Source organism: Girardinichthys multiradiatus, chromosome X (assembly GCF_021462225.1).
Source record: "Girardinichthys multiradiatus isolate DD_20200921_A chromosome X, DD_fGirMul_XY1, whole genome shotgun sequence".
Taxonomy (NCBI): Eukaryota; Metazoa; Chordata; class Actinopteri; order Cyprinodontiformes; family Goodeidae; genus Girardinichthys; species Girardinichthys multiradiatus.
The window spans coordinates 10,953,080-10,975,177 of record NC_061817.1 but is presented as its reverse complement, the minus strand read 5'-3'; the positions used below and the strand labels follow the sequence as shown (position 1 = coordinate 10,975,177).

At 41.7% G+C, this 22,098-nt stretch overlaps 3 protein-coding genes across 3 annotated transcripts; 2 read left to right on the top strand and 1 right to left on the bottom strand.

Annotated features, from left to right (window-relative positions):
• The first annotated feature begins 462 nt into the window (after nt 1-462).
• LOC124862453 (erythropoietin receptor-like) lies at nt 463-5,192 on the top strand. The gene is made up of 8 exons (XM_047356369.1): nt 463-1,102; nt 1,314-1,449; nt 1,567-1,733; nt 2,699-2,850; nt 2,950-3,106; nt 3,262-3,349; nt 3,485-3,572; nt 3,660-5,192. Exons 1-8 carry the CDS (start codon nt 1,000-1,002, stop codon nt 4,395-4,397), a joined length of 1,629 nt encoding a protein of 542 aa, XP_047212325.1. The 5' UTR covers nt 463-999; the 3' UTR covers nt 4,398-5,192.
• Nucleotides 5,193-7,723: 2,531 nt separating this feature from the next.
• LOC124863174 (ATPase SWSAP1-like) lies at nt 7,724-11,027 on the bottom strand. Its single transcript, XM_047357442.1, has 2 exons — nt 10,678-11,027; nt 7,724-9,072 (listed from the first exon to the last, which is right to left on the bottom strand). The coding sequence occupies exons 1-2, from the start codon at nt 10,948-10,950 to the stop codon at nt 8,536-8,538; spliced, it is 810 nt and encodes a 269-aa protein (XP_047213398.1). The 5' UTR covers nt 10,951-11,027; the 3' UTR covers nt 7,724-8,535.
• A 175-nt stretch (nt 11,028-11,202) lies between these two features.
• LOC124862221 (zinc finger protein 653-like) lies at nt 11,203-21,893 on the top strand. Its single transcript, XM_047356038.1, has 10 exons — nt 11,203-11,528; nt 11,620-11,660; nt 13,267-13,584; nt 13,675-14,147; nt 14,983-15,160; nt 19,195-19,279; nt 19,378-19,495; nt 19,587-19,701; nt 19,784-19,883; nt 20,890-21,893. The coding sequence occupies exons 1-10, from the start codon at nt 11,245-11,247 to the stop codon at nt 21,065-21,067; spliced, it is 1,890 nt and encodes a 629-aa protein (XP_047211994.1). The 5' UTR covers nt 11,203-11,244; the 3' UTR covers nt 21,068-21,893.
• Nucleotides 21,894-22,098: the final 205 nt, after the last annotated feature.

The following is a 22,098-nucleotide window of genomic DNA, read 5'->3' as shown; positions in this document are numbered from 1 at the left end:
AGTGTGTCTCACCTATTCTGTCTAGTAGAATGATTTCACATTAGTTTTGTATCATTGGGTCATGTGACCTAAAAGCTATTGAAAAAAATCATGATTTGTGATGAAAGAAATTTATAAAAAATAGAAAATACATTAAAATCAGATTTTAAAAAAAAAGGGTGTGCCTCATCTATCCAGTCTAGTAGACCAATTTCAGATAGATTCTGTGTCAGTAGGTCACATGATCTGGAAGCTATTGAAGAAAAATGCTAATTTTGGACTAAATAAATTCCTTAAAAATGTAAAAAGGCTTAAAATGAAATAGAAATGAGTGTGCCTCATTGATGTAATCTAGTAGCATGATTTACCATTGTTTTTGTCTCAATTGGTCACAAGACAAGGAATTTATTTATTTTTATTTTCCACGATTGTTTGGTTCGGAAACTTATTGACTGTCCCTATACGTGAACCACCGCGCGTCAGAGAGAGCAGCTAGCCGAAATCTGAGTGCCTGAATCGGATCAACCGTGAGCTAGATGCCGCTAACTCCGCGGAGCTTGAATATCCAACATCCAACTTCAAACTTAACTTCTCCGCGGTTGCAGACCGCTGTATCTACCCGTCCATCTGCTCGGTGCATTTTTACGCGCACTTTGGATCTCAGCCACAGGCTCGTAAACATCAATGAGAGCCTGCTTCTCACCCTAAAAAAAAAAAAAAAAAAAACAAACCCCGAAAACTGAATAAAACAGTTATCTTATGGTTTGTTTTTCGCCCCACCTCCTCTCCTCTGACTGTAGAAGGTAAACAGCTCAACGCCACATCTTATCGCGGTCAAGCAGGCGCCTAACAGCGTTGCGCTATCGCAGTCATATCTGAAGCAAAAGAAAAGCAAGAAAAAAAAAAAAAAACAAGCCACGCTTCTGGCTGCAGCGCGCCTGCTTCTGACAGTTGGTTGTCCAGGGATGCAGGAGGACAGCAGAGAGTCCGAGTCTTTCGGTGCACAGACAGGACAAAAGGATGACATGTGATCAACTCGTACGACTGGTGGCACTTTCCCTGATGTTCTGCGCCGCAGGAGCTGCTGGAATCGTTCAAGACGCGCGGGATTTCAGGAGGAAAGGTAGGACCAGCTTCATCTAAGTAACTGTGGCTGGGCAGGGTGTGCGAGATGATTATAAACCCGGGGATACGTATGGGAGAAACAGAGAAATTGTTCAAAAACACGCAAGGAGAAAGTCGTGTTTGTGTTGTAGCATTTAACCGCCTTGAGCCTGATCATGTTGGTGTCCAGCATGATGTTCTCACACTTGTTCCTCATTTTGTCTGTGTAGCTTCCATGCTTCTAAAAGAGGAACCAAAGAACCCTAAATGCTTTGCAGAGAGCAAGAAGCACTTTGTGTGCTTCTGGGAGGACGATGAGGAGAGGGCTGGTTCTGTGGATCAATACTCCTTTACATATGCCTACCAGTAAGTAAGCTTCTTATAGGACACAGTGAAAAACATCCCACAGTAAAAGTAGGCTACTATCCAGCATCTTCGTTCTGGACCCGCAACGTTGTGTCACATCTTCTCTGTTCTGAGCAGAAATGAGAACAGCAGCATGTGCCCGCTGGAAGTCCTGCCTGCAGCGGGTGGGAAAAGGCTCTTCATCTGCCGTTTGACCCGGGTACAGATGTTTGTCCAACTGGACGTCCAAGTTCATCGGGAAGGGATGCAGATCCACAATCGCAGTCTTCTCATTGAGCTTCTGTGTAAGTGATGTTACTGCGGCTTGTGAACCTGCCTTCACATTCCACTGCAGTGCCTCAAACTCCTGGTATATAATAATAGGGATTATTATTACATGTGTTAGACCAACACAAAATAACTCTTAAGTCTGAAGTCAAGGGGCAAAGGATATATAATAAAAATATATAATTAATACATATCTACAAGGTGTGGAGTGGATTTGTATTTAGCCCATTTACTCTAATATTCTAAAATAAAATCCAGTGCAACCTATTCCCTTTAAATATTACCAAACAAACATAGTTATCACCCTGAACACGCCATCCCGATTGATACACACGGTGCTGGCAGCATTATGCTGTGGCAATGATTTCCTTTAAGACGGGCAAAGAATCTGGTCACAATTGATTGCAATATGCATGGAGCTAAATTCAGGATTCTGGAGGAAAAACTGTTAGATGCTGCAAAAGACTTGAGACTAGGACAGAGATCCACCTCCCAGCAGGACAACAGCCCTAAACATGCAGCTAGAGCTGCAATGGAATGGTTTACATTAACACATGATCAGATAGACCAATCAAAATCCAGACTTGCTGTAAATTCAATACATAAGCTGTGTTGCAACTGTAAAACTGATTAACACTCCATCAAATCTGACTGAGCGATTTTGCTAAGAATAGTAGGCACAAATTTTAATTTCTAGACGTGCAAAGCTGGTGGAGACATATCCCCAAACATCTTCATCTATAACTGCAGCAAAATGTGGTTCTTCTGAGTACTGACTCACGGGAACTAAACACAAATGCACAGCACACTTTTCAGATTTTGGGTGTCAGAGAAACTTTTGTAAAGCATTTTATATGCAACAAAACAGTCTAAACGTTCTATAATTTTATTTCAGGTGGCAAAGGTTTGTTGGGTGAATCACAGTTCCTCTTTCTTTTTAAAAAAACCATTGAATTCGAGTACCTTCATCTTTGTCTGACAGTTCTGCTCGATCCTCCTAAGTATGTGACAGTAAGCACCACGGGCCATCAGGGGCAGCTGAATGTGAGCTGGGTGCCGCCTTCTCTGAAGTACATGGATGACAGCATGATCTATGAGGTTCTCTATGCTCTGGCAGACAGTCACGTCGGGCAGGTATGACAGTTTGTGACTTTACCAGCATAAGTAACATTGAAGAACTTGCATTGCATGCCTTCAGCTTCATGCTGAGGAGAAAAATGATCTTTATTGCAGGTGGAGGCGATACAAGCCTGCTCCGAGATGATTCTGACAGGCCTTGAGGCTGGTACAAAGTACAGGGTTCAAGTCCGTGTGAACCTGGATGGCATCACCTACGATGGCTACTGGAGCGCCTGGAGTGACCCCGTGTTCATTGAAACTTTGCCTGCAGGTGGATGTTCTACACATGTATTAATAATACTATACATACAATAAAATTTGTTTTGTGGCCCACAAGTACTTTCGACTTGATGATTTTGGCCCACATGAGAAAAAATGTGGACACAATTGATCTAAATCAACCTGAGCTTGCTTTGTACCCTACAGAACTTGACCCACTTATTGTGTCCCTGACTTTCATCGTGTCCTTCATCCTCGTTCTGCTTTGTCTTGCTATGCTCCTGTCCCATCACAGGTCAGTACACTAGGAACACACAACATATGGCTTATTTTGTAGCCACATCATCATGTACATTCTTTTAAACATCTCAAAACTATCAAATGGAAGATTTAGGAATACTACATTCAGTTTGTTTCTCTTTGTTTTTAGGTTTCTTATCAAGAAACTTTGGCCAGTTATTCCAACTCCTGACAGCAAATTCCAAGATCTTTTCACAGTTTATGGGGGGGACTTCCAGGTAGGAAAAACCCTGCAATTATTGGAGGGGGAGGGGGGTTTGGTGTTTCAGGACCATTCTCTCATCATTTTTTGTGTTTCTGCATAGGAGTGGTTAGGACAGACCAGTGGAAGCATATGGCTGACTTCCCCTTTTATTGTCTCTGAAGAATGCCCTTGTCCACTGGAAGCACTCTCAGAACTCAACCTTTGCCCACCCCTGTCCTCCCCTCCTCTTCCAACAAAGGCCTCTAAAGCTTTGACCCTTGTCATAAATGAGGACATGGTTTTGAAGAAAGGTCTTCTTGACAGAGAGTCAGTGGACAGGGTTGATTCTGTTCAAACAAATGGCTGGAGAACACATCACCATGACCACTGGCTGTTGGATCGTCTACGGGAAGTCCAACAGCACCCTGTTCCCAGCTCCCATAGTTCTCTTCTGGAATCTCAAGACACCTACATAACCCTCAGTGGCAACAGACGTATTGAAGAAAGACACATGGAGGACTCCCTCGAGGAAGCCTTACCCCTCGGGGTGCTTTTTGCCTCCAGAAAGACTCCCATGAGTGAGTCTCACTCTGACCTGGGGTCTGTGCAGCAAAGCTCTGGTTCTGGGAACCTTTCGTCTCAATCAAGCTTTGAGTTTCCACACCATGCCTGGATAGCCAAAGATCCTGGCTACACCTACATGGCAGTTGCAGACTCTGGGGTCTCCATGGATTACAGCCCTATGAGCAGAGCTGACGACATGAGCAAAGTGGTTATCTATGCCAATGACTACAAAAACGAGATTCCTCCTCATAGACCTTTCCTGGTGAGGCAGTACCCTGTCCACGATGACGGCTGAGAGGATACCAACTTGAACTAGCTGCATATGTTGGCAACTTGGAGAACAGCATTTGGATTTTCACCCCAGGCTAATGAAGTCTCATGAACTGGTAGGAAAATAACCATGGAGCTGACGGATACCAGCTAAAAGACTCGAAGAGAATGGTACTTTGGATATTCTGTAAAGAACATAAGATTTACATATGAAACAGTATGGTCTGTGATTCACAACAAATACTAATATTCGGCACTCTGCATACCTATCCATCATATCTTTCAGAGTAGATCAGAACGAGTGTTTCCAGTGTTTTATTTGAGCTAAATGTGTTTCTGTTTTTTTAGTGGCAGGATTGCTATGACAACTTTAATACCACAGTCATGGTGTAGACTGTTCTAGGGGCTCTTTCCCTGGTATTTCTTTATTGTCAACAAATTTATTAACAAAGAATAAGCAAACAACTCTTTCAGAATTACCTCTTTTTTTTCTACAGTGATCTATAGTAGCTTAAGCTAAATCTGTATCCAGGTGCAGGCTCCATTCTTGGGCCCCTCTGTTCTCAGGTTCTGCACTCTCAGTCCTTTTCCGGTTCTTAAACTCTTTGCTTTAATGTCCTAATTCTCAACCCAAACCTTCAATTAAAACTACATTAGGTCAGGAACTTTTCTCTTGTTTTTTATCCTGTGCACAGATTTCACCCACATACAGGTCCTTCTCAAAATATTAGCATATTGTGATAAAGTTCATTATTTTCCATAATGTCATGATGAAAATTTAACATTCATATATTTTAGATTCATTGCACACTAACTGAAATATTTCAGGTCTTTTATTGTCTTAATACGGATTATTTTGGCATACAGCTCATGAAAACCCAAAATTCCTATCTCACAAAATTAGCATATCATTAAAAGGGTCTCTAAACGATCTATGAACCTAATCATCTGAATCAACGAGTTAACTCTAAACACCTGCAAAAGATTCCTGAGGCCTTTAAAACTCCCAGCCTGGTTCATCACTCAAAACCCCAATCATGGGTAAGACTGTCGACCTGACTGCTGTCCAGAAGGCCACTATTGACACCCTCAAGCAAGAGGGTAAGACACAGAAAGACATTTCTGAATGAATAGGCTGTTCCCAGAGTGCTGTATCAAGGCACCTCTGTGGGAAGTCTGTGGGAAGGAAAAAGTGTGGCAGAAAACGCTGCACAACGAGAAGAGGTGACCGGACCCTGAGGAAGATTGTGGAGAAGGGCCGATTCCAGACCTTGGGGGACCTGCGGAAGCAGTGGACTGAGTCTGGAGTAGAAACATCCAGAGCCACCGTGCACAGGCGTGTGCAGGAAATGGGCTACAGGTGCCGCATTCCCCAGGTCAAGCCACTTTTGAACCAGAAACAGCGGCAGAAGCGCCTGACCTGGGCTACAGAGAAGCAGCACTGGACTGTTGCTCAGTGGTCCAAAGTACTTTTTTCGGATGAAAGCAAATTCTGCATGTCATTCGGAAATCAAGGTGCCAGAGTCTGGAGGAAGACTGGGGAGAAGGAAATGCCAAAATGCCAGAAGTCCAGTGTCAAGTACCCACAGTCAGTGATGGTCTGGGGTGCCGTGTCAGCTGCTGGTGTTGGTCCACTGTGTTTTATCAAGGGCAGGGTCAATGCAGCTAGCTATCAGGAGATTTTGGAGCACTTCATGCTTCCATCTGCTGAAAAGCTTTATGGAGATGAAGATTTCGTTTTTCAGCACGACCTGGCACCTGCTCACAGTGCCAAAACCACTGGTAAATGGTTTACTGACCATGGTTTCACTGTGCTCAATTGGCCTGCCAACTCTCCTGACCTGAACCCCATAGAGAATCTGTGGGATATTGTGAAGAGAACGTTGAGAGACTCAAGACCCAACACTCTGGATGAGCTAAAGGTCGCTATCGAAGCATCCTGGGCCTCCATAAGACCTCAGCAGTGCCACAGGCTGATTGCCTCCATGCCACGCCGCATTGAAGCAGTCATTTCTGCCAAAGGATTCCCGACCAAGTATTGAGTGCATAACTGTACATGATTATTTGAAGGTTGACGTTTTTTGTATTAAAAACACTTTTCTTTTATTGGTCGGATAAAATATGCTAATTTTGTGAGATAGGAATTTTGGGTTTTCATGAGCTGTATGCCAAAATCATCCGTATTAAGATAATAAAAGACCTGAAATATTTCAGTTAGTGTGCAATGAATCTAAAATATATGAATGTTAAATTTTCATTATTACATTATAGAAAATAATGAACTTCATCACAATATGCTATTTTTTTGAGAAGGACCTGTATGGCAATGTGCCAACCGGGAAAAATGTCATGCATCAGCGGAAAGGGTTTTTCATTGTTGGGTCTTACAATGGCGTTGAGAGTCTGCATCCATACAACAGCATTTTATTTGAAATTGTTGTGCTAATCATGACATGAAAGTAGGATTTTTCTTTACATTTTCCTATTGTTGTTTTCATCATTATTTGCTGATTATACCAAAATGATGTATTGTTAAGTATGATGGTATAATAAATACCACAGAATTTCAACCAGTCCTCACTATCATGTCATTTCTAAATCTGACATCTGGAATGTTTGGATAAAATATAAAATTATTATTAAATAACTGCCCCATTATTTCAGACTAATTTTTGGGTCATTTAGCAAAGACATCATTTTAAAGTACATTCGGTGAAACTCTTATTACTGTAGGTTCTGCAACATTTATTTAAAACAATAATCATATTTTGCCAACCGTACATCTTTAGGCCAACACTGCCCTCTTAAGAGTGTTTCAGTTTACTGCTACTCTGATGAACCTTCATGACCTTTTTAAAACGCTAATTTGCTAGCCATGAAGGATAATCTAGTTGCAGCAGAAATTGTACATTTTCTTGAATGGTATTACTGAACTGCTAAGCCTTATTATTATTTTTTTGTAAAAGTGTGTTTTAGGTTAGCATGAAGCAAGAGAGATGCAGATTTACAGCAAAACAACCGTCCCAATTGGTCACATTCAAACCATGCCAATGCATCTCCATCTCCTTGCTGACTTGAACTTTATTTGTATTTCTTATTTGTGTTTGTATAACTTGAATAAACACATCTAACCTAAATGATTTTTTTTCATATTGTTTTTACTTCATAAACAGAAATTTATGATACCGATTTTTTTAATAACTGACACTGTCAGGTGTTATAAGGTCACAATACACCTTCACTGCACCATTTATAATTTATTGAAAAACACTGAACAATACGAACAATAAACACAAACTTGTTTTAACTGCACATGAGGTCATGCTCTCAAATATAAATGAAAAGTTTACAGAGTATTGCAGTTCCTTTAGTCTTTCATTTTTCACATTTTAAAAACAAAACGTGCAAAACAGGTTAGACAAGTAGATAAGATCGGTTTCACATGTAAGTATTGGCTGATCACCCAAAATTAAGGACAATCGATCAGGTGCGCCCTTACTTTTTACATGTAGACGGCCTCAGCCTGAGATCAGAATCAGCCAAATTTCCCTTGATCGACAAGTCATACACTGAAAAAACGTTTGTTTTTCCTTGTTCATCAAACTCATCCAAACTAAAACCTCCAACAAAGGGTTTGTCTATAAACACATAAACCAGCAGCATGTACCTTCATGCACTTTTCTGAGTTAAATGACAACTAGATAGACGTTAGAAACATACGTGTCAGTCCATACATTTGAATGATAGTCCATCATTTTCTGTTGGATTCCAAACTACAACCTCTATCAATGATTCTGGTGCACATTTATTTTCTCTTTTATGTGATGTAGTCTTTAGAAGCAGAAAAAATGCTATTAGAAAACCAGGGGTCAGTATCAGCTGGTAAAAGCCTGGTCAGTGCATCTTTAAAAAATAAGCTGTTATAAATACTGCTTTATTTTTGAAACTTTATCTTTCCATTGCTGAGGATGTATTACAAATCTCAAAAGGTCTTGAGGTAATAAATTACATTGTACAGAAACACATCAGCTCAATATTATAGAAATGCGATTAACGTATCTTTACAGTATGTTGTTCAGAAATGGTTTTCATCTCGGCCTGCTGTGGTGATTTTAAACAAGAATGAAAGGGTTTTAAAATGTAACATTGGGCAACAAAGCCTTTCAAACTAACTTAAACTCCATTAAACCATCAGGAAAAGTGAAGAGTTTCCACTCTTGCGCTAAAGCTGGCCCATCCTCACAGTCCTCTGGGCTTTTTGTTCCAGAAAGGTATATGTGCCACACCTCCTGAGCTGCAGCTGCTGCAGCTTCATAGCTTCTGTCCTGATCCAGAGTGCAGCGAGCTTGGAAGTAACGGTCAAGAACAACCAGAATTGGATCTGTCGCTGAGGAATCCCTACTTTCACTGTCTACATTCAAGAGGAAAGAGGCAATGATGCGGCAGGGGGCTGAGCTGGACCCCCTCTGTTCGAGGACTTCTGTGAGAAAAGCAGCAGTGTCGCAAAGCAGCGCAGACAGATGAGCAGCGCAGGACTCCTCTCCTGAGTGAAACCCAGCATGGCTGCCGGCAACAGGGTCCCGCAGGAAGCCATCCAGTCCGTCAACGATGATGAGTGAGGGAGGTGAAGGGGATTCGTGAAGGCTGGCAACCTGTTGGAGCAGCTCCTCCAGGGTCCGGGGATAGGAAAATGCGATTTTCTTAAAATAATAAGAAAAACATTAGTAAAGGGTAAACTGACAGATAATAGCGGAGACTATAACTCTGATAATCCTGACACGCTGTAATGAAAGGGGTTCAACTATGACCTTTGTTAAAATAGAAGTCTTTAACAGTTTCTAACTTTTCAGGCAATCAATCATAGGCAATCCCAAAACAAACATCACTGATAAAGGGGCCTTAACACTGGTTCATATTTATCTTTATAAACGATTTAAAAAAATTTAATGTCATATAATAGAGATACAGCACATTGAAATAGTTTTCATACAACTGGAACTTTTTCACATTACATCTACAAACTTTAATGTGTTTTATTCCAACGCAATGTAGTGTCTAATGTTGAAGCACAAAGAATGTAAATAATACCAGTACTGTGCTTTTAACAGCCTTTAACTAATTTTCTCCTGAGACTGACCAGCATTTAGCTCCATCCATCCTTCTTTCAACTCTGAAGATGGCTCCATGTGCCTGCTGAGGAAAGGCATCCCCACAGCATGATGCCGCCACCACCAAGTTTCATGTTGGGGACGGGTTGTGGGTTTTCTACCAAATATGGCATTTTACATGGCACACAACAAAGTTCAATTTTGGTGTCATCTGACCAGAGCACTTTCTTCCCCATGTGTCCCCTGCATAGCTTGTGCCAAACTGCAAATGGGACTTTTTATGGCTTTCTTTTAACAGTAGCGGTCTTCTTCTATAAAGGCCAAATTAGAGGAGCTCACAACAGAAATCTCCTACCTGAAACCTGGGAAAATCTCAGCAGCTCCTCAAGAGTTACCAAGGACCTTTAGGTTGTTCCCCCAATTATCTGACTGAAGGCATTTGAAGCTTCATACCTCATGGATTGCTTCAATTGCTTTGCTACATTTGTTTGAAATATTCTAAAGCATTTCATTTAATCTGTAATGTATATGAGGTTTTGTTTGAGCATATTTCTTTTTTTTTTTTTACACAAATGTAAACACTCCTTTCAACAAAGATGATACTGGTGCATCAAGTCCAGAGTCTATGTGCTTACTATCAGCAAGCACTTACTTAATCTTAATATATAATCTGTAATGATGATTCATTAGTCAGCACACATTTAAGAAACATGATCAGAATTGAAAAAAAAAGTGTTTTTATTGTTGATTTGGGATTGAACCAGTGCTCTAGTCGAGCTTAGGTGGCCCCCAGGTGTCGCTGTTTTTAGTTAAATTGAAGGTATTGTGTGGTTATTACCTAACTTTGGCCAAAACCGTGCAGTTTGCGCACTATTGTGAAACTACTGCAGCCTTCACAGCACAGTTGTTCTTATAGTTCGATTTTATTTCACACAGGGGCCTCTGTTTATTAAATAGAGACTTAAGTGGGCAGTTTGTTGCGCTAATTTAAATGTAGGGGTAGCTATACGAGTAAAAGGGGGATGGATAAAAATGAAAGCCTCTTTTTAGATATTTTTTCAAAAATATATATCTTTTCGTTGCACTACTTTTTGGTGGTCCGTCACATATCGGATAAAACATAGTCTGTCGCTTTACACAGCACTGTAAATAAATTCAGGTATTCTACTAAACTTTTCACTGATAGTTTGGCTTCACCTTCAGTCCCTCTGGATTCAGTGTCGCACTGCATCTCTGCAGACACACCGGGAGGCTCTGAATCCGGGTTTGGGCGAAGAACGACACTCTGATGCCGAGCTCCGAGGCGGCGGTGACGGCCGCCAGCAGCAGCACGGAGCGGCTGAGGCGGTGCTCTCCCACCACCAGGGTGGTGCAGCGGAGAGATGGTGGCGAAGGACCAACACTCGGGTCCTGCTTCTGACTTGTCTGTGACGAGAAGGTCCTGAACACCAACGTTAGGATGTCTGTCATCGCAGAAATTTAGTTTCTCGTTCACTCGAAGCTTCCCGCGTCTTATGAGTGGCACACCGGTGCTCCAGCGTAAATGGTCCGGGTGGAAAACAGGGCACTGCCTCATATATATATATATATATATATATATATATATATATATATATATATATATATATATATATTTAGCTTTAGCTTTGCTTCTATTCTGTGGCAATTTTAACATGGTAATCCTAAACCAAACTATAGTGCTTCCTGTGAGGTTTGGCGCAACTTCCGCTAATCGCAGGATCAGCTGTTGGCGTTAGTACCAAGATGGCGCACTGTCCGGTAGATTGTCCTTCTGAGGCCGACCGAACCGGGGACCGAGGTGTACTGAGGAGGTGTAGGGGCCGACCGAGGCTCACAGACTCAGACCGAGCTCAGCGGCGGCTGGAATCCCGAAAGAAGTACGATGTTAGGAGGGTGTACCTCGGAGAGTCCCACAAGCTGTGGAGCGAGCTCCGCAGGAGGACCAGCCTGAGTGATGCTGGGCTGGCCGAGTACCTCATCCTGCTCAATTCTACTTATGGAGACAAATACCGACAGGAATGCTGCAGGTAGGAGGGTGATTCACTGCGGATACTAAGTGCACATACAGCTGGGCGCATTTAAATCCATTGTGAAAGTGATGTGATTGTTGTGTTTCAGAAAGAAGATTGCAGCAGAGGTATCTGGGGAACAGCAAGGAGGTGTGTGCTGTTTTTATTTATTTGGGAATATCTTGAGAAGACTTTTAGGATTGTGGTGTCTGCCTACAATTGCAATGCGTTTGATGATCATGTTTGGATTCCCTGCTCATCATATGAATTTTAAGATCAGACAGCTCAGGCCAGGTGAAAAAGTACATTTGTAAACATTAAAGGCCCAATTCCATAAAAACCACAGTTTTTATAGACCGTAATATTTGAGATCCAACTTGCTTCGTCTCTTCCCATTATCGACAGGAAAGTTAATCTCTGCTTAGTGTATCGCCATCACTTTCCTCCCCATTGAACCTTTCCACTTTTTGTCGTATTCCAACCACAAACCTCAGTGTATTTTTGGAGTATTTTATGTGATTCAAAAGTTGTGCATAAATGTGAAGTCAATGGGAAGAATAGGGGTTTCCTTCTTTTTAAATAGAAAAAAATGAAAGTATTCTGATACTCCTAAATGAAATCTATTGCAGGGTGACCAAGTCTGGTCCTCGAGAGCTACTATCCTGCAACGTTTAGATGCATCCCTGCTACAACACATCTGAATCCACCGGCTCAATTCCCTCATCAGCATGACTTTGACTTTCAGCTCTGCAGAGGTCTGGTAACGAGCCATTCATTTTATTCAGGTGTGTTGGTGTAGGGATGTATTCAAAAGTTTTGGCACCCCTCATCTAGTGGAGCCAATTGGCTTCACAAGTCCCTTCGTTTGTAAGCAGAGTCTGCTGCTGTGTGGTTTAACTTCAGTGTTACTCCAGCTGTTCTGTGAAGGCCACAGAGGGTTTGTTAGAAAACACAGTTAAACAAACAGCATCAGGAAATCAAGGAACACAGCATTACAGGTCAAAGATAAAGCGGTGAAGAAGTTTAATGCAGGGTTAGGTCAGACAATAATATCCAATGCCCTGGTCAACTCATTAAGCACTGCTCATTCCAGGATTTGAAAATGGAAAACCAATCCCATAATCTAAAATACTAAGGAGGTGCATTTACTGTGTTCCTGTCTACAGCAGGAAACGTGTTTTGGCTAAATGCTGCTTGAAGCGGGCTGGTGGTGATCTGAGTATAAAACCAGGTGCGTGCGGGCTGATCTTCTCTGTCCCACTGCAAAGCTTACAAGACATGGCTGTCCATCTAAACCGAAAGGTTGGAAAAGGAAAGCATTTATCAGAGAAGCAGCCAAGACATTTATGATAGCTCTGGGGGAGCTGCAGAGATTGCTTCTGCACTTTACAGATGTGGCCTTTATGTGAACACATAAATGATGCGAACTCTGGAACACACTGAGACTGGGCCAGAGGTCCACCTTCCTGCAGGACAACCACATAAAAGACTTGTAGCTAAATATAAATACACCCCACACTTTTCAGATCTCTATTTAAAAAAAAAAACGTAACTCATGTATGATTTTCCTTCCACTTCACCATTATGTACTACAATGTGTCAGTCTCTCTAAACACAAAACTTTTAAGTTTATAATTGCTTTAATGACTAAGTGTGGAAAAGTTTAAAGACTACAAAATATACTCTGGAAGACACTAAATCTGGTTATCTTGTTGGAAAATATATCAACATCTTCCTTGTTCTTGCTGTTTATCAGGTAGAAAACAACGTGTTTCCAGCCTCCAGAGACTGGTGAGTTGGTACCGGGAACACTCGGCCTCCTGCCCCCACGAGCCCCAGCTCAGAGCTCTGGAACCCAAGCCTGACTGCTCCACTGCGGCCGTCTGGCAGTGCGTCTCGGACCACTCCTTTGTGCAGTACCTTTACTCCCCACTGCAGGAGGTCAGTGGCTCAGAGCATGAGGAGAGAAGAAGCGGGGACAGCGATGGAGAGACAGCAAACACAACGGACTCGTTGTCGGTTAAAGGCACAGGGGCCAGACAGAGAAGAAAAGAAGGTCACAAAAAGTGTAAAGGTGCATTGTCTTAACTGTGGTGCTGGATTCTAACCTGCCTTGTCGTGATTATTTTACTAACATGTATTTTTCTACATACATCTTGTGCAGATGAACTAATTGATACTATAAACCAGCCTGAAGAAGATGGAGGTCAAAACCACCAGCCAAGGATAGAGGCTTCATCTCAGGACACTACACTGGTGGGACCGCCTGCCTGGGACACAGAATTTTTGCATTCTGCCTCTGCTGAGGAAGAGGAGGCAGCAGCGCTTGAGGATGTGGGTCGAGGTACAGATGAAGAAGGAGAGAAGGAGAAGCTCAGGGAAGAAGAAATGAGAACTTTTGGGACAGATTATGAATACAACACCACAGCAGCGCCTTTACCCAATGAACTGAACAGGGGGAACGAGGGTTCCCAGTGCCTGAATGGTTCTGTTCCTCTGAGTGCTCAGATGGAGCTGTCTGTCCCACCAGCTGTGCAAGTCCAGGAGCGGGCTGAGCTGTTCGACCCTCAGTCTCTACAGACAGTGGTGACAGGCTGCGAAATTCCCAACCAGCGGGCAGCTCTAGAAGGCTCCCAGGTAGCCCTGCACAATGTGTCGCAAATTGATTGGTCTTGTAATATTACTGTACGCATTATGCATGTTGCCTGGCCTGCAATACGTGTTGGCTCATTATTTAAGTACCATGCATTCAGGCTGTCTGTGCCTGTAATATGTTTGGTAACAGTAGTTGTTTAATGCAGCATAACATGTTTTTTATGGTAAAGAGTTGGTAAATTGGTCACATCATTAAAAGTTCCACTAACGTTTTATCGCCAAACAGCAGACATTGGCCAGAAGCAGCTTTATCCATAAAACCTTGTTGTAGACATGGAAATATTGAATATTCATTATCTGGGGTCAATCTTTGCTATGAACCCAAAGCAGAAATACTTTAACACTTTTTAGTTCATTGTTTAATTATTGCAAGTCATGTCGTTATAGCAACATTTCCCAATGTTATCGCAGGCTTTACTAATATCATGCAGCTCTACTCCCTGGTAGGTAAATGGGTTAGTCTCAGAACTCAGAACAGTGCGCCCACATTTCCTAATGCCATGGCTGCCAGTAGATTTCTTCTTTACTTCATTGTGTCCTTCCCTCATTTCTTCCTTTTTGTCTTCCTTGTTGTTGATTTCTGTCTCTTTCTCTCCTTTCTTTCTGCTATACTTGCATCCTCCCTTCCAGTCTCTGTTTTTCCATCATTAAAGTTTCCTGCTTTAAAAATGTCTGCCATAAATTCAAGGTGGAGTTTATCATTTTATATTTTACAATAAACTCATAGAAATTAGGACTCAGAAAAGTGAAATAATTCAATGAAAAATGTGTAGGAACCCTGTAATGCATAACTTTGGCTTCTTCCTTTCATTCCCAGTTAATTATCATCACTGGTCCCAGCTATGAGGCCTTTGCGTCAGAAGGAGTCCAGCTCAACATGGGCAGCGGAAATATGGAGGAAGTTACTTGCACTGTCATTGGCGGTGTCACCTACAACCAGCTGTGTACGCCCGACTTCAAAGTCCGATCAGCACAAGAGGAAGATTCCCTGACAGGTTGCAAATATATCCAATAAAAACCCGACCAGAGATACTATCATTAGCTGTAACAGATCACTGTGCTGTACTTTATGCATACAAACATAAAAATGTGTTGACTGTCAGGGGTTGGACAATCCTGTCAGGAACTGACGCAAACAAAGTGAAGGGCTAGTGAACAACAGCTGTTACAGCTTTTTATGGAAAGGGTAGAGCATACAAGTTCTAACTTTGAACTGACAAGATTCCTGGAATCTGAGGAAGAAATAGTTTATGTGTTTTTGTTTCCCACTAAGATCTTAGAAATTCCAGTATTACATCTAAAACCATTAGAGGCTCGTTGTTTCCTCCTTATCAGCATATTGAGGGCAGTGGAGCGCAGCAGTAAAAGTCTTCCCTCCTGACTTCTGGTAAATCAGTTCCTAGAGTCTCTAATTAGAGAGCATCCAGAAAAATAAAACTGCATTCTGCAGTTTTGATCGAGGCATTGGTGGATCGAGGTTAAAAATGATCAGTGAATTTCCCCCACAGTGTTTCTGTTCTAGTTTGATTATATTTTGAGCCGTAAAGCAGCATTATGCGTGTTTTGGTTAAAAATTATCAGTGTAAATTTCCCCCACAGTGTTTCCAGGAGCAATGAACATCCTCCTGTCTGTGGAGATTAGTAACCAGCTCGAGCCATTAGAGAAAAGCCGTGAGCGCTTTATGGTGCAGGAATGGCTCCGAAGCCCTGGGAAGTCAGAGTCTCAAATGATACCCAGGGCGAATTATGTTAATGATGCTCATTAACTGTTTATGTTCTTGATATAAAACGTATTTAAAAAGTATTTCCACGCACTTTGACACAACACAGCTAAGCATATCAGTAAAATATACAGACAAGATCTTTTGGTACCTTTTACAAACTATCTCTGAAATAACTTGAAACTGACAAAGACCTAAATGTGCTTTTTTTTTTGTTTTTTCCTTTCCATATTTAACAGAAGTCAGTCTTTGCTTTAGGTTATTGATTTGGTTGAATATTTCAAACAATTAAACTGATCTTTTCACCTTTGTTTAGTAAGATTAAGATCTGGGCTTCTGAAGGCCATTGAGGAATGTTTTTTTTCTTCTAGCTGTCTGTTTTTCCAGTCATTATTATTAAAGGACAGGATACTAGTGGGTGTCTCACCAACTCCAATACAACGTCAAAGTAAATGTATTTTAGGTTCCATAGAATGGTTAGAAAGATTTTAATCATATCCATCATCAAAAACCCAAATATGTTTCTGATCAGTGAATGCACCTTACCTAAGCACTACCTGGTCACGGTAAGAACACTCAATGTGGATGATATTACTGAGGAAAGACTCAACATTAGCTGATTTTAGTATCACTGAAGTGATTAGAAAAAGCTCAGGGATAGGAAAAGCTCTTTGAAAAGGAACATTATTTTTTTTAAGTTCTGATGGGTCAAGGCTTCTCTGCATTTCATTTAGGCTGTTAGAGAAGCAGGTTTTCACCAGATAACAGGAAGGCTAATCCATCATAAAACATGATGGATTTGAAAATGTTAGCCATTTGGCAATCTCAAGCCCCTATCAGATCATTATTCTGCTCTAAACACGCAAACACAAACCCCCATTTTGTCATTCAGATCAAATAAGTCAGTCCAGTGTGAGCTCATGCTGTGCGAGCTTTCAGGTCATGCAGATGGGACGGCAGAAATAAGAGGTCCACAGTCTGACTCTGTGGTGCTCCAGGAACAACCGTATCCTGAGCACCAGCAAGACCAAGGAGGTCATAGTGGATTACAGGAGGTCCAGGAAGGATGAACACGCTCCTCTCTGCACACAGAGGGAGGTGGTGGAGCGTGTGGACAGCATAAAGTTCCTGGGCCTCTCCTCTGACCTCTCCTGAACTGAGAACACCTCCACCTGGTGGAAAAGTCCCAACAACGGCTCTTCTTTCTCAGAAAGCTGAAACAGGCTGCTCACAAACGTTTACAAGGCCACAACTGAAAGCATCCTGTGCCTCAGTGTGACGGTGTGGTGTGGGAGCTGCACGGCACAGGACTGAAAGGACTTAGTATGGGTGGTGAGGACAGCACAGCGGATTATGGGATGGCGTCTACTAGATCTGGACTCGATTTATGCAGCACAAGTCCAGAAAAGAGCCAGACACATTGCTAGAGACCACACCTACCCGGGCAATGCACTGTTTGTCCCACTTCTGTCAGGAAAACAATTTAGGAACATCACATCAAAAATAAATAGACTCAGAAATGTTTCTTTCCCAAAGCAGTGAAGGCAACTGTCCCCCTGCAGGCAGACACTAAACATCCCTTCTGACAAACAAACCACCAGCCCATCTCAGACTGTTTCAGCACAAGCTGCACTTTATGTAAATACTAAATACTACATGCCACATTCCATCCATATGTTCTCTTGTTTTTACATTTTCAAAGTCTCTTCTAAGGATGCTTGCTGTTTGATTTTTCTAGAAGTGTTTTTACATTTTGTAAGTGTTTTTAATTTATGTCTGTGCACTACATGTATTTTTTTTCCCAGTGTCTCAGCAAAATGTTGTTAAGGTGACATAATGACAACAAAAACTCTTGAATCTTGTAACTTACGTCAGCAATACGCATGAGGTCCGTGAGAAATCTCCCCTTTATCTGAATGTCTGCGCCAGGATCCTCATGCGGGCTGTCCAGTTGCATTCAGTGCTTTAAAGACGAGCAATGTTGTTGTGTGCCATCCTGAGCATGTTGTTCTTGTCTGCACCAGATTCTGCTGATCAGCATATTCGTCATGTTAGACTCCGGAAGGATCATCGGATGCCGCTGCTGTGTTTACACCAATGAACTGTGTCGCATCTGCTGCTTTCTTTGCTTTGTTTCATATCACTATGTCAGACTGTCTTAACCTAACATCAATTAATGTTGGTGGCTACCCCCTGAGGTGGACCAGAGAGGTTATACTGGTGAAAGCAACACAGTGACACACAGGACAATCAACCATGCAGACACTCATTCACACTTAAGGCCAATTTAGACAGACCAATTAACCTAACAGTCATGTTATTGGACTGTGGGAAGAAGCCGGAGTACCCAGAGAGAACCCAGGCAAGCACGGGGAGAGCATATAAACTCCATGCAGAAAGACCCCCAGCCAGGAGTCAACCCAGGGCCTTCTTGCTGCAAGGCTACAGTGCTACCACCGTGCTAAATTAACTAAACTGAACTAAAAAAATAAGTTCATTTAGTCTTTCATTTTTTACATTTGGTGGATAAGGTCAGGTTCACATGCAAGTATCGGCCGATCACCCCAAAATTAAGGAGATCGACATAGACCGATCAATGGGTGCACCCCTACAGTCATAGAGAAAACTCTTAGGATGATAAAACAGAAATGTCAGCTTTTGTATTTATTTTATCTTTGTTTGACATGGTGTGACATCACCTCTTCACCTCATACAAATAATTAATGACAGCTGGTTGGTAGGAATACTGGATAGAAATACCTTGAGTGCTGTTTTGAAATCTGCCATACTTCATGAAGAAAAATGCATTCATTCATCTATTCCTTTATTTATTGTCATCCACCCATCCACAATGGGGTTGTAAGGGTAGCAGATTCACGGAGCAAATAAATAAAAATCCCTCTAGCAAGTTCTTACTGGACGACCAGGAGGAATCCTGAACCACCTTAGCTGACTTCTGTTGATGAAATAAAATCCCAAACTGCTGAAAGCATTGTTGCCAGGTCGAGGCTTTACAGAATTATGGTGTGCAAAAAAGCTCTAATTGGTGCATCTTTACTGACAACTCAGTGCTCTCCAAATTTTGTATTACTTGCAAGATTATCTAAATCCAAACTGCTGCCAACATTGTCAGTTTATCTTGTGTTTTCATCAGCATTTTTTAAATATGAGCTTAAATGTGGTGCCATAAAAACCACGTGCACGCTCAGACCAGGACCCCTGTAGATTGACCATTTGACTAAAATTCTAGAGGCAGCTGAACATTCAGGCTCTGTGAAACATTTTCTAATCCCACCGTCTCTCTGCAGGTTTGAGTGAAACACAGCTAGTGCAGAACACTGTTGATAACCTGGAGCTGAGCAGCAACAGAGAGCTGCAGCGGGGTCTCAGCAGGTATGTGGCAGACATACTGCTAAGATCCTTAGTGTTGGCAGATATTGTAATCCATCTCTAAAAGGGACTCCCTATCGTCTTTCACTGTGTTTCTGCAGTGTCAGGTCAAAGAGAAACAGGCGAGGGCCGGTCATTGAAGCAGACGGCATGCTCAAGATGTTCCACTGTCCTTATGAAGGCTGCAGTCAGGTTTATGTAGCAATCAGCAGTTTTCAGGTAAAACACCACGACCCATTCTTTCTCCATCTTTTTTTTTTTTACCTTGTGTTCCCTGAGAAGATCAAAAGTAACTGTTTGTTATTTTTAGAATCACGTGAATCTAGTTCACAGGAAAGGTAGGACCAAGGTTTGCCCTCACCCTGGCTGTGGAAAGAAATTCTACCTGTCAAATCACTTGCACCGTCACATGATCATCCACTCAGGTGGGCTCCGAACACATCAAAGATAAATCATGAACAGCATCCTAAAAGAACAGCACATATATTTCTGTGGGCATTTCTACAGGGGTCAGAGATTTCATCTGTGAGACATGTGGGAAATCATTTAAGCGCAAGAATCATCTGGAGGTCCACAGACGGACCCACACAGGAGAAACCCCACTCCAGTGAGTTACCAGTCTACTGTTACTGTTGAGTAGTTTGGAACATCATACAATATACTGAAATGTCAATTTTTGAAGTTATGTTGGAGTGTGAAAAATGTAGAGTACATAACTAGAAAGAGGAAGTGGTGTTGACATACTTATCTTTTAATTTTACTGCAGACGATTTACATATAAGATATTTCTTAGCTTCTTGTTAAACAGTACGTGTGAAGAAATATTAACACTACACCTACTCTGAAAACACCGGCCCCATTGTGAAACATGGTGGTGGCAGCATCATCCTGTGGGGAGGTTTTTCTTCAGCCGATCCTTTGAAACTGTTCAGAGTTGATTGGGTGGATGGAGCTCAACACAGGGGGATGCTAGAAGAATACCTGTTTGGGGCTTCAAATGATTTGATTTGCATGTATGCAACCTTGGCCAGGTCTGCTTTGTAAAACAGAGTTCTAAACTCACTGAGACTTTTCATATTTACCTTTATTATTTAACAAAAGAATTGAGACAGGAGTGAAGATTCACCTGCCAGCAGGACAACACTAACTATACAGCCAACACTGATGGCCCAGTCAAAGTTCAGACTTAAATCCAAATGAGAAATTGTTGCAAGATTTAAAAAAGATGCTCTCCATCCAATCTGACTGAGTCTAACCTAATTTTCAAAGAAGAATGAATGCAAGTTTCAGACTTTGGATGTGCCAAGCTGGTAGAGTGGTTCTATACAGTATAGGCTCATCAGGTCTCAATATTAACAAGACACCACACTTTTCAGATTTGTTTTTTGTATAAATATTTGAAAAGCATAATTTTCCAGTATTGCCCTGCTGTGTGTGGATTTGTCACATAAAAAACCCATTAAAATACATGGAGGTTTATGGTTGTAACGTGACCAAAGTTCAACAGAAAAGAGCAGCAGGGGTGAACACTTTTGAACATGAACATTTACATGATCATATGACCTCTCTTTTCTGTTGTTTTTCCCCTCGTACCTTCCAACTTTCTCCGTCAGATGTGAAATCTGTGGCTACCAGTGCCGCCAGCGCGCGTCCTTAAACTGGCACATGAAGAAACACACTCCTGAGGCACTTTACAACTTCACCTGTGAGTTCTGTGACAAGAGGTTCGAGAAGTTGGACAGTGTTAAATTTCATAAACTAAAGAGCCACCCGGAAAAGCAGACGACCTGAGGTGTGTGAGGTCAACTCGCCAGCAAATCGAGACTCTCCTTGGATCACCCGGCTAATGTCTGGTTTCAAGGAACATCACCTTGTTCAGACAATACTCAAGTGAGCCAGTCAAACAGCCGTGCAGGACACAGACTGTGACAGAGTGGAAGGTGCTGTGGGTTTTATGATACTGCTTTACTACCACAGGAAAATGTGCAAAGGAAAGCTCCACATGTTCTCAATAACCGCTAACTACCTTATTGAATGCAGTAGTAACTTACATTCAGGGACAGTAATATTTAGTGATGCTGATTAAGTTTTTATCCCTGAACATCACATACTAATTATTAATTTTAAGTGGGATCTGGGATCCCACATCGTCAAAAATGAAGTGAATTGTAGCCTGTGGAAGTCTCAGCAGTTTCAACTTTAGTTTTTTGTGTTTCAGCTGTTAAAACAGGAGGGAGTGTGATTTAAATCTTTTGAGGAGTCCTTTAATATCCAGCTAGGGATAGTTGCTGTTTTCAAGCCAATGTGGTGGGTTAATATTAATGCAATATGACCAATGTCTGGTAAATTTCCAGTGAAAATTAGGACCAGTGAAGGACCTGGCTGAGTTACTAGTTGGACGTTATATTGTGTTTTATGATAGGAAAGTAGTTGAATTGGGCTCAGTATTGTCAGTGTATCCCATGTGAGTTTAATTACTCTTCTCAGGAAACTCCCATAAAATCCATTTTGCTCTTTATTTGTTTTTTCTGTTTCACCACCGAAATAAATGCACTTTTCCTTTTTGTATCAATTACAAAGTTGTGAGTGTTTATATGAAATAAATAACTTTCTTGTACATTGTGCTTCTGTCATATACCATAAACCTCTGCTGGGACTTTGGTCATTTTTTAAAAGGCTGGCTATTCATATACTAAAAAAAACCCATTAAAGCTGTAATGATGTCTGCCATCATAAAATCTGTTTTTCATGCAAGTTGTTGAAGTTAAAGTGTGTTCGCAAGATTGCTACAAAATTGTAGAAAAATTTGTTTAAAAGAAATG

Coding starts and splice junctions, on each gene's coding strand:
- LOC124862453 (XM_047356369.1), top strand. CDS start 1,000: ATGACATGTGATCAACTCGTACGACTGGTGGCACTTTCCCTGATGTTC. Junction 2,851..2,949: donor CAGACAGTCACGTCGGGCAG/GTATGACAGTTT, acceptor TCTTTATTGCAG/GTGGAGGCGATACAAGCCTG. Junction 3,350..3,484: donor ATGCTCCTGTCCCATCACAG/GTCAGTACACTA, acceptor CTTTGTTTTTAG/GTTTCTTATCAAGAAACTTT.
- LOC124863174 (XM_047357442.1), bottom strand. CDS start 10,950: ATGACAGACATCCTAACGTTGGTGTTCAGGACCTTCTCGTCACAGACA. Junction 9,073..10,677: donor TGAATCCAGAGGGACTGAAG/GTGAAGCCAAAC, acceptor TATTATTTTAAG/AAAATCGCATTTTCCTATCC.
- LOC124862221 (XM_047356038.1), top strand. CDS start 11,245: ATGGCGCACTGTCCGGTAGATTGTCCTTCTGAGGCCGACCGAACCGGG. Junction 11,529..11,619: donor TACCGACAGGAATGCTGCAG/GTAGGAGGGTGA, acceptor GTTGTGTTTCAG/AAAGAAGATTGCAGCAGAGG. Junction 19,280..19,377: donor CTGCAGCGGGGTCTCAGCAG/GTATGTGGCAGA, acceptor GTGTTTCTGCAG/TGTCAGGTCAAAGAGAAACA.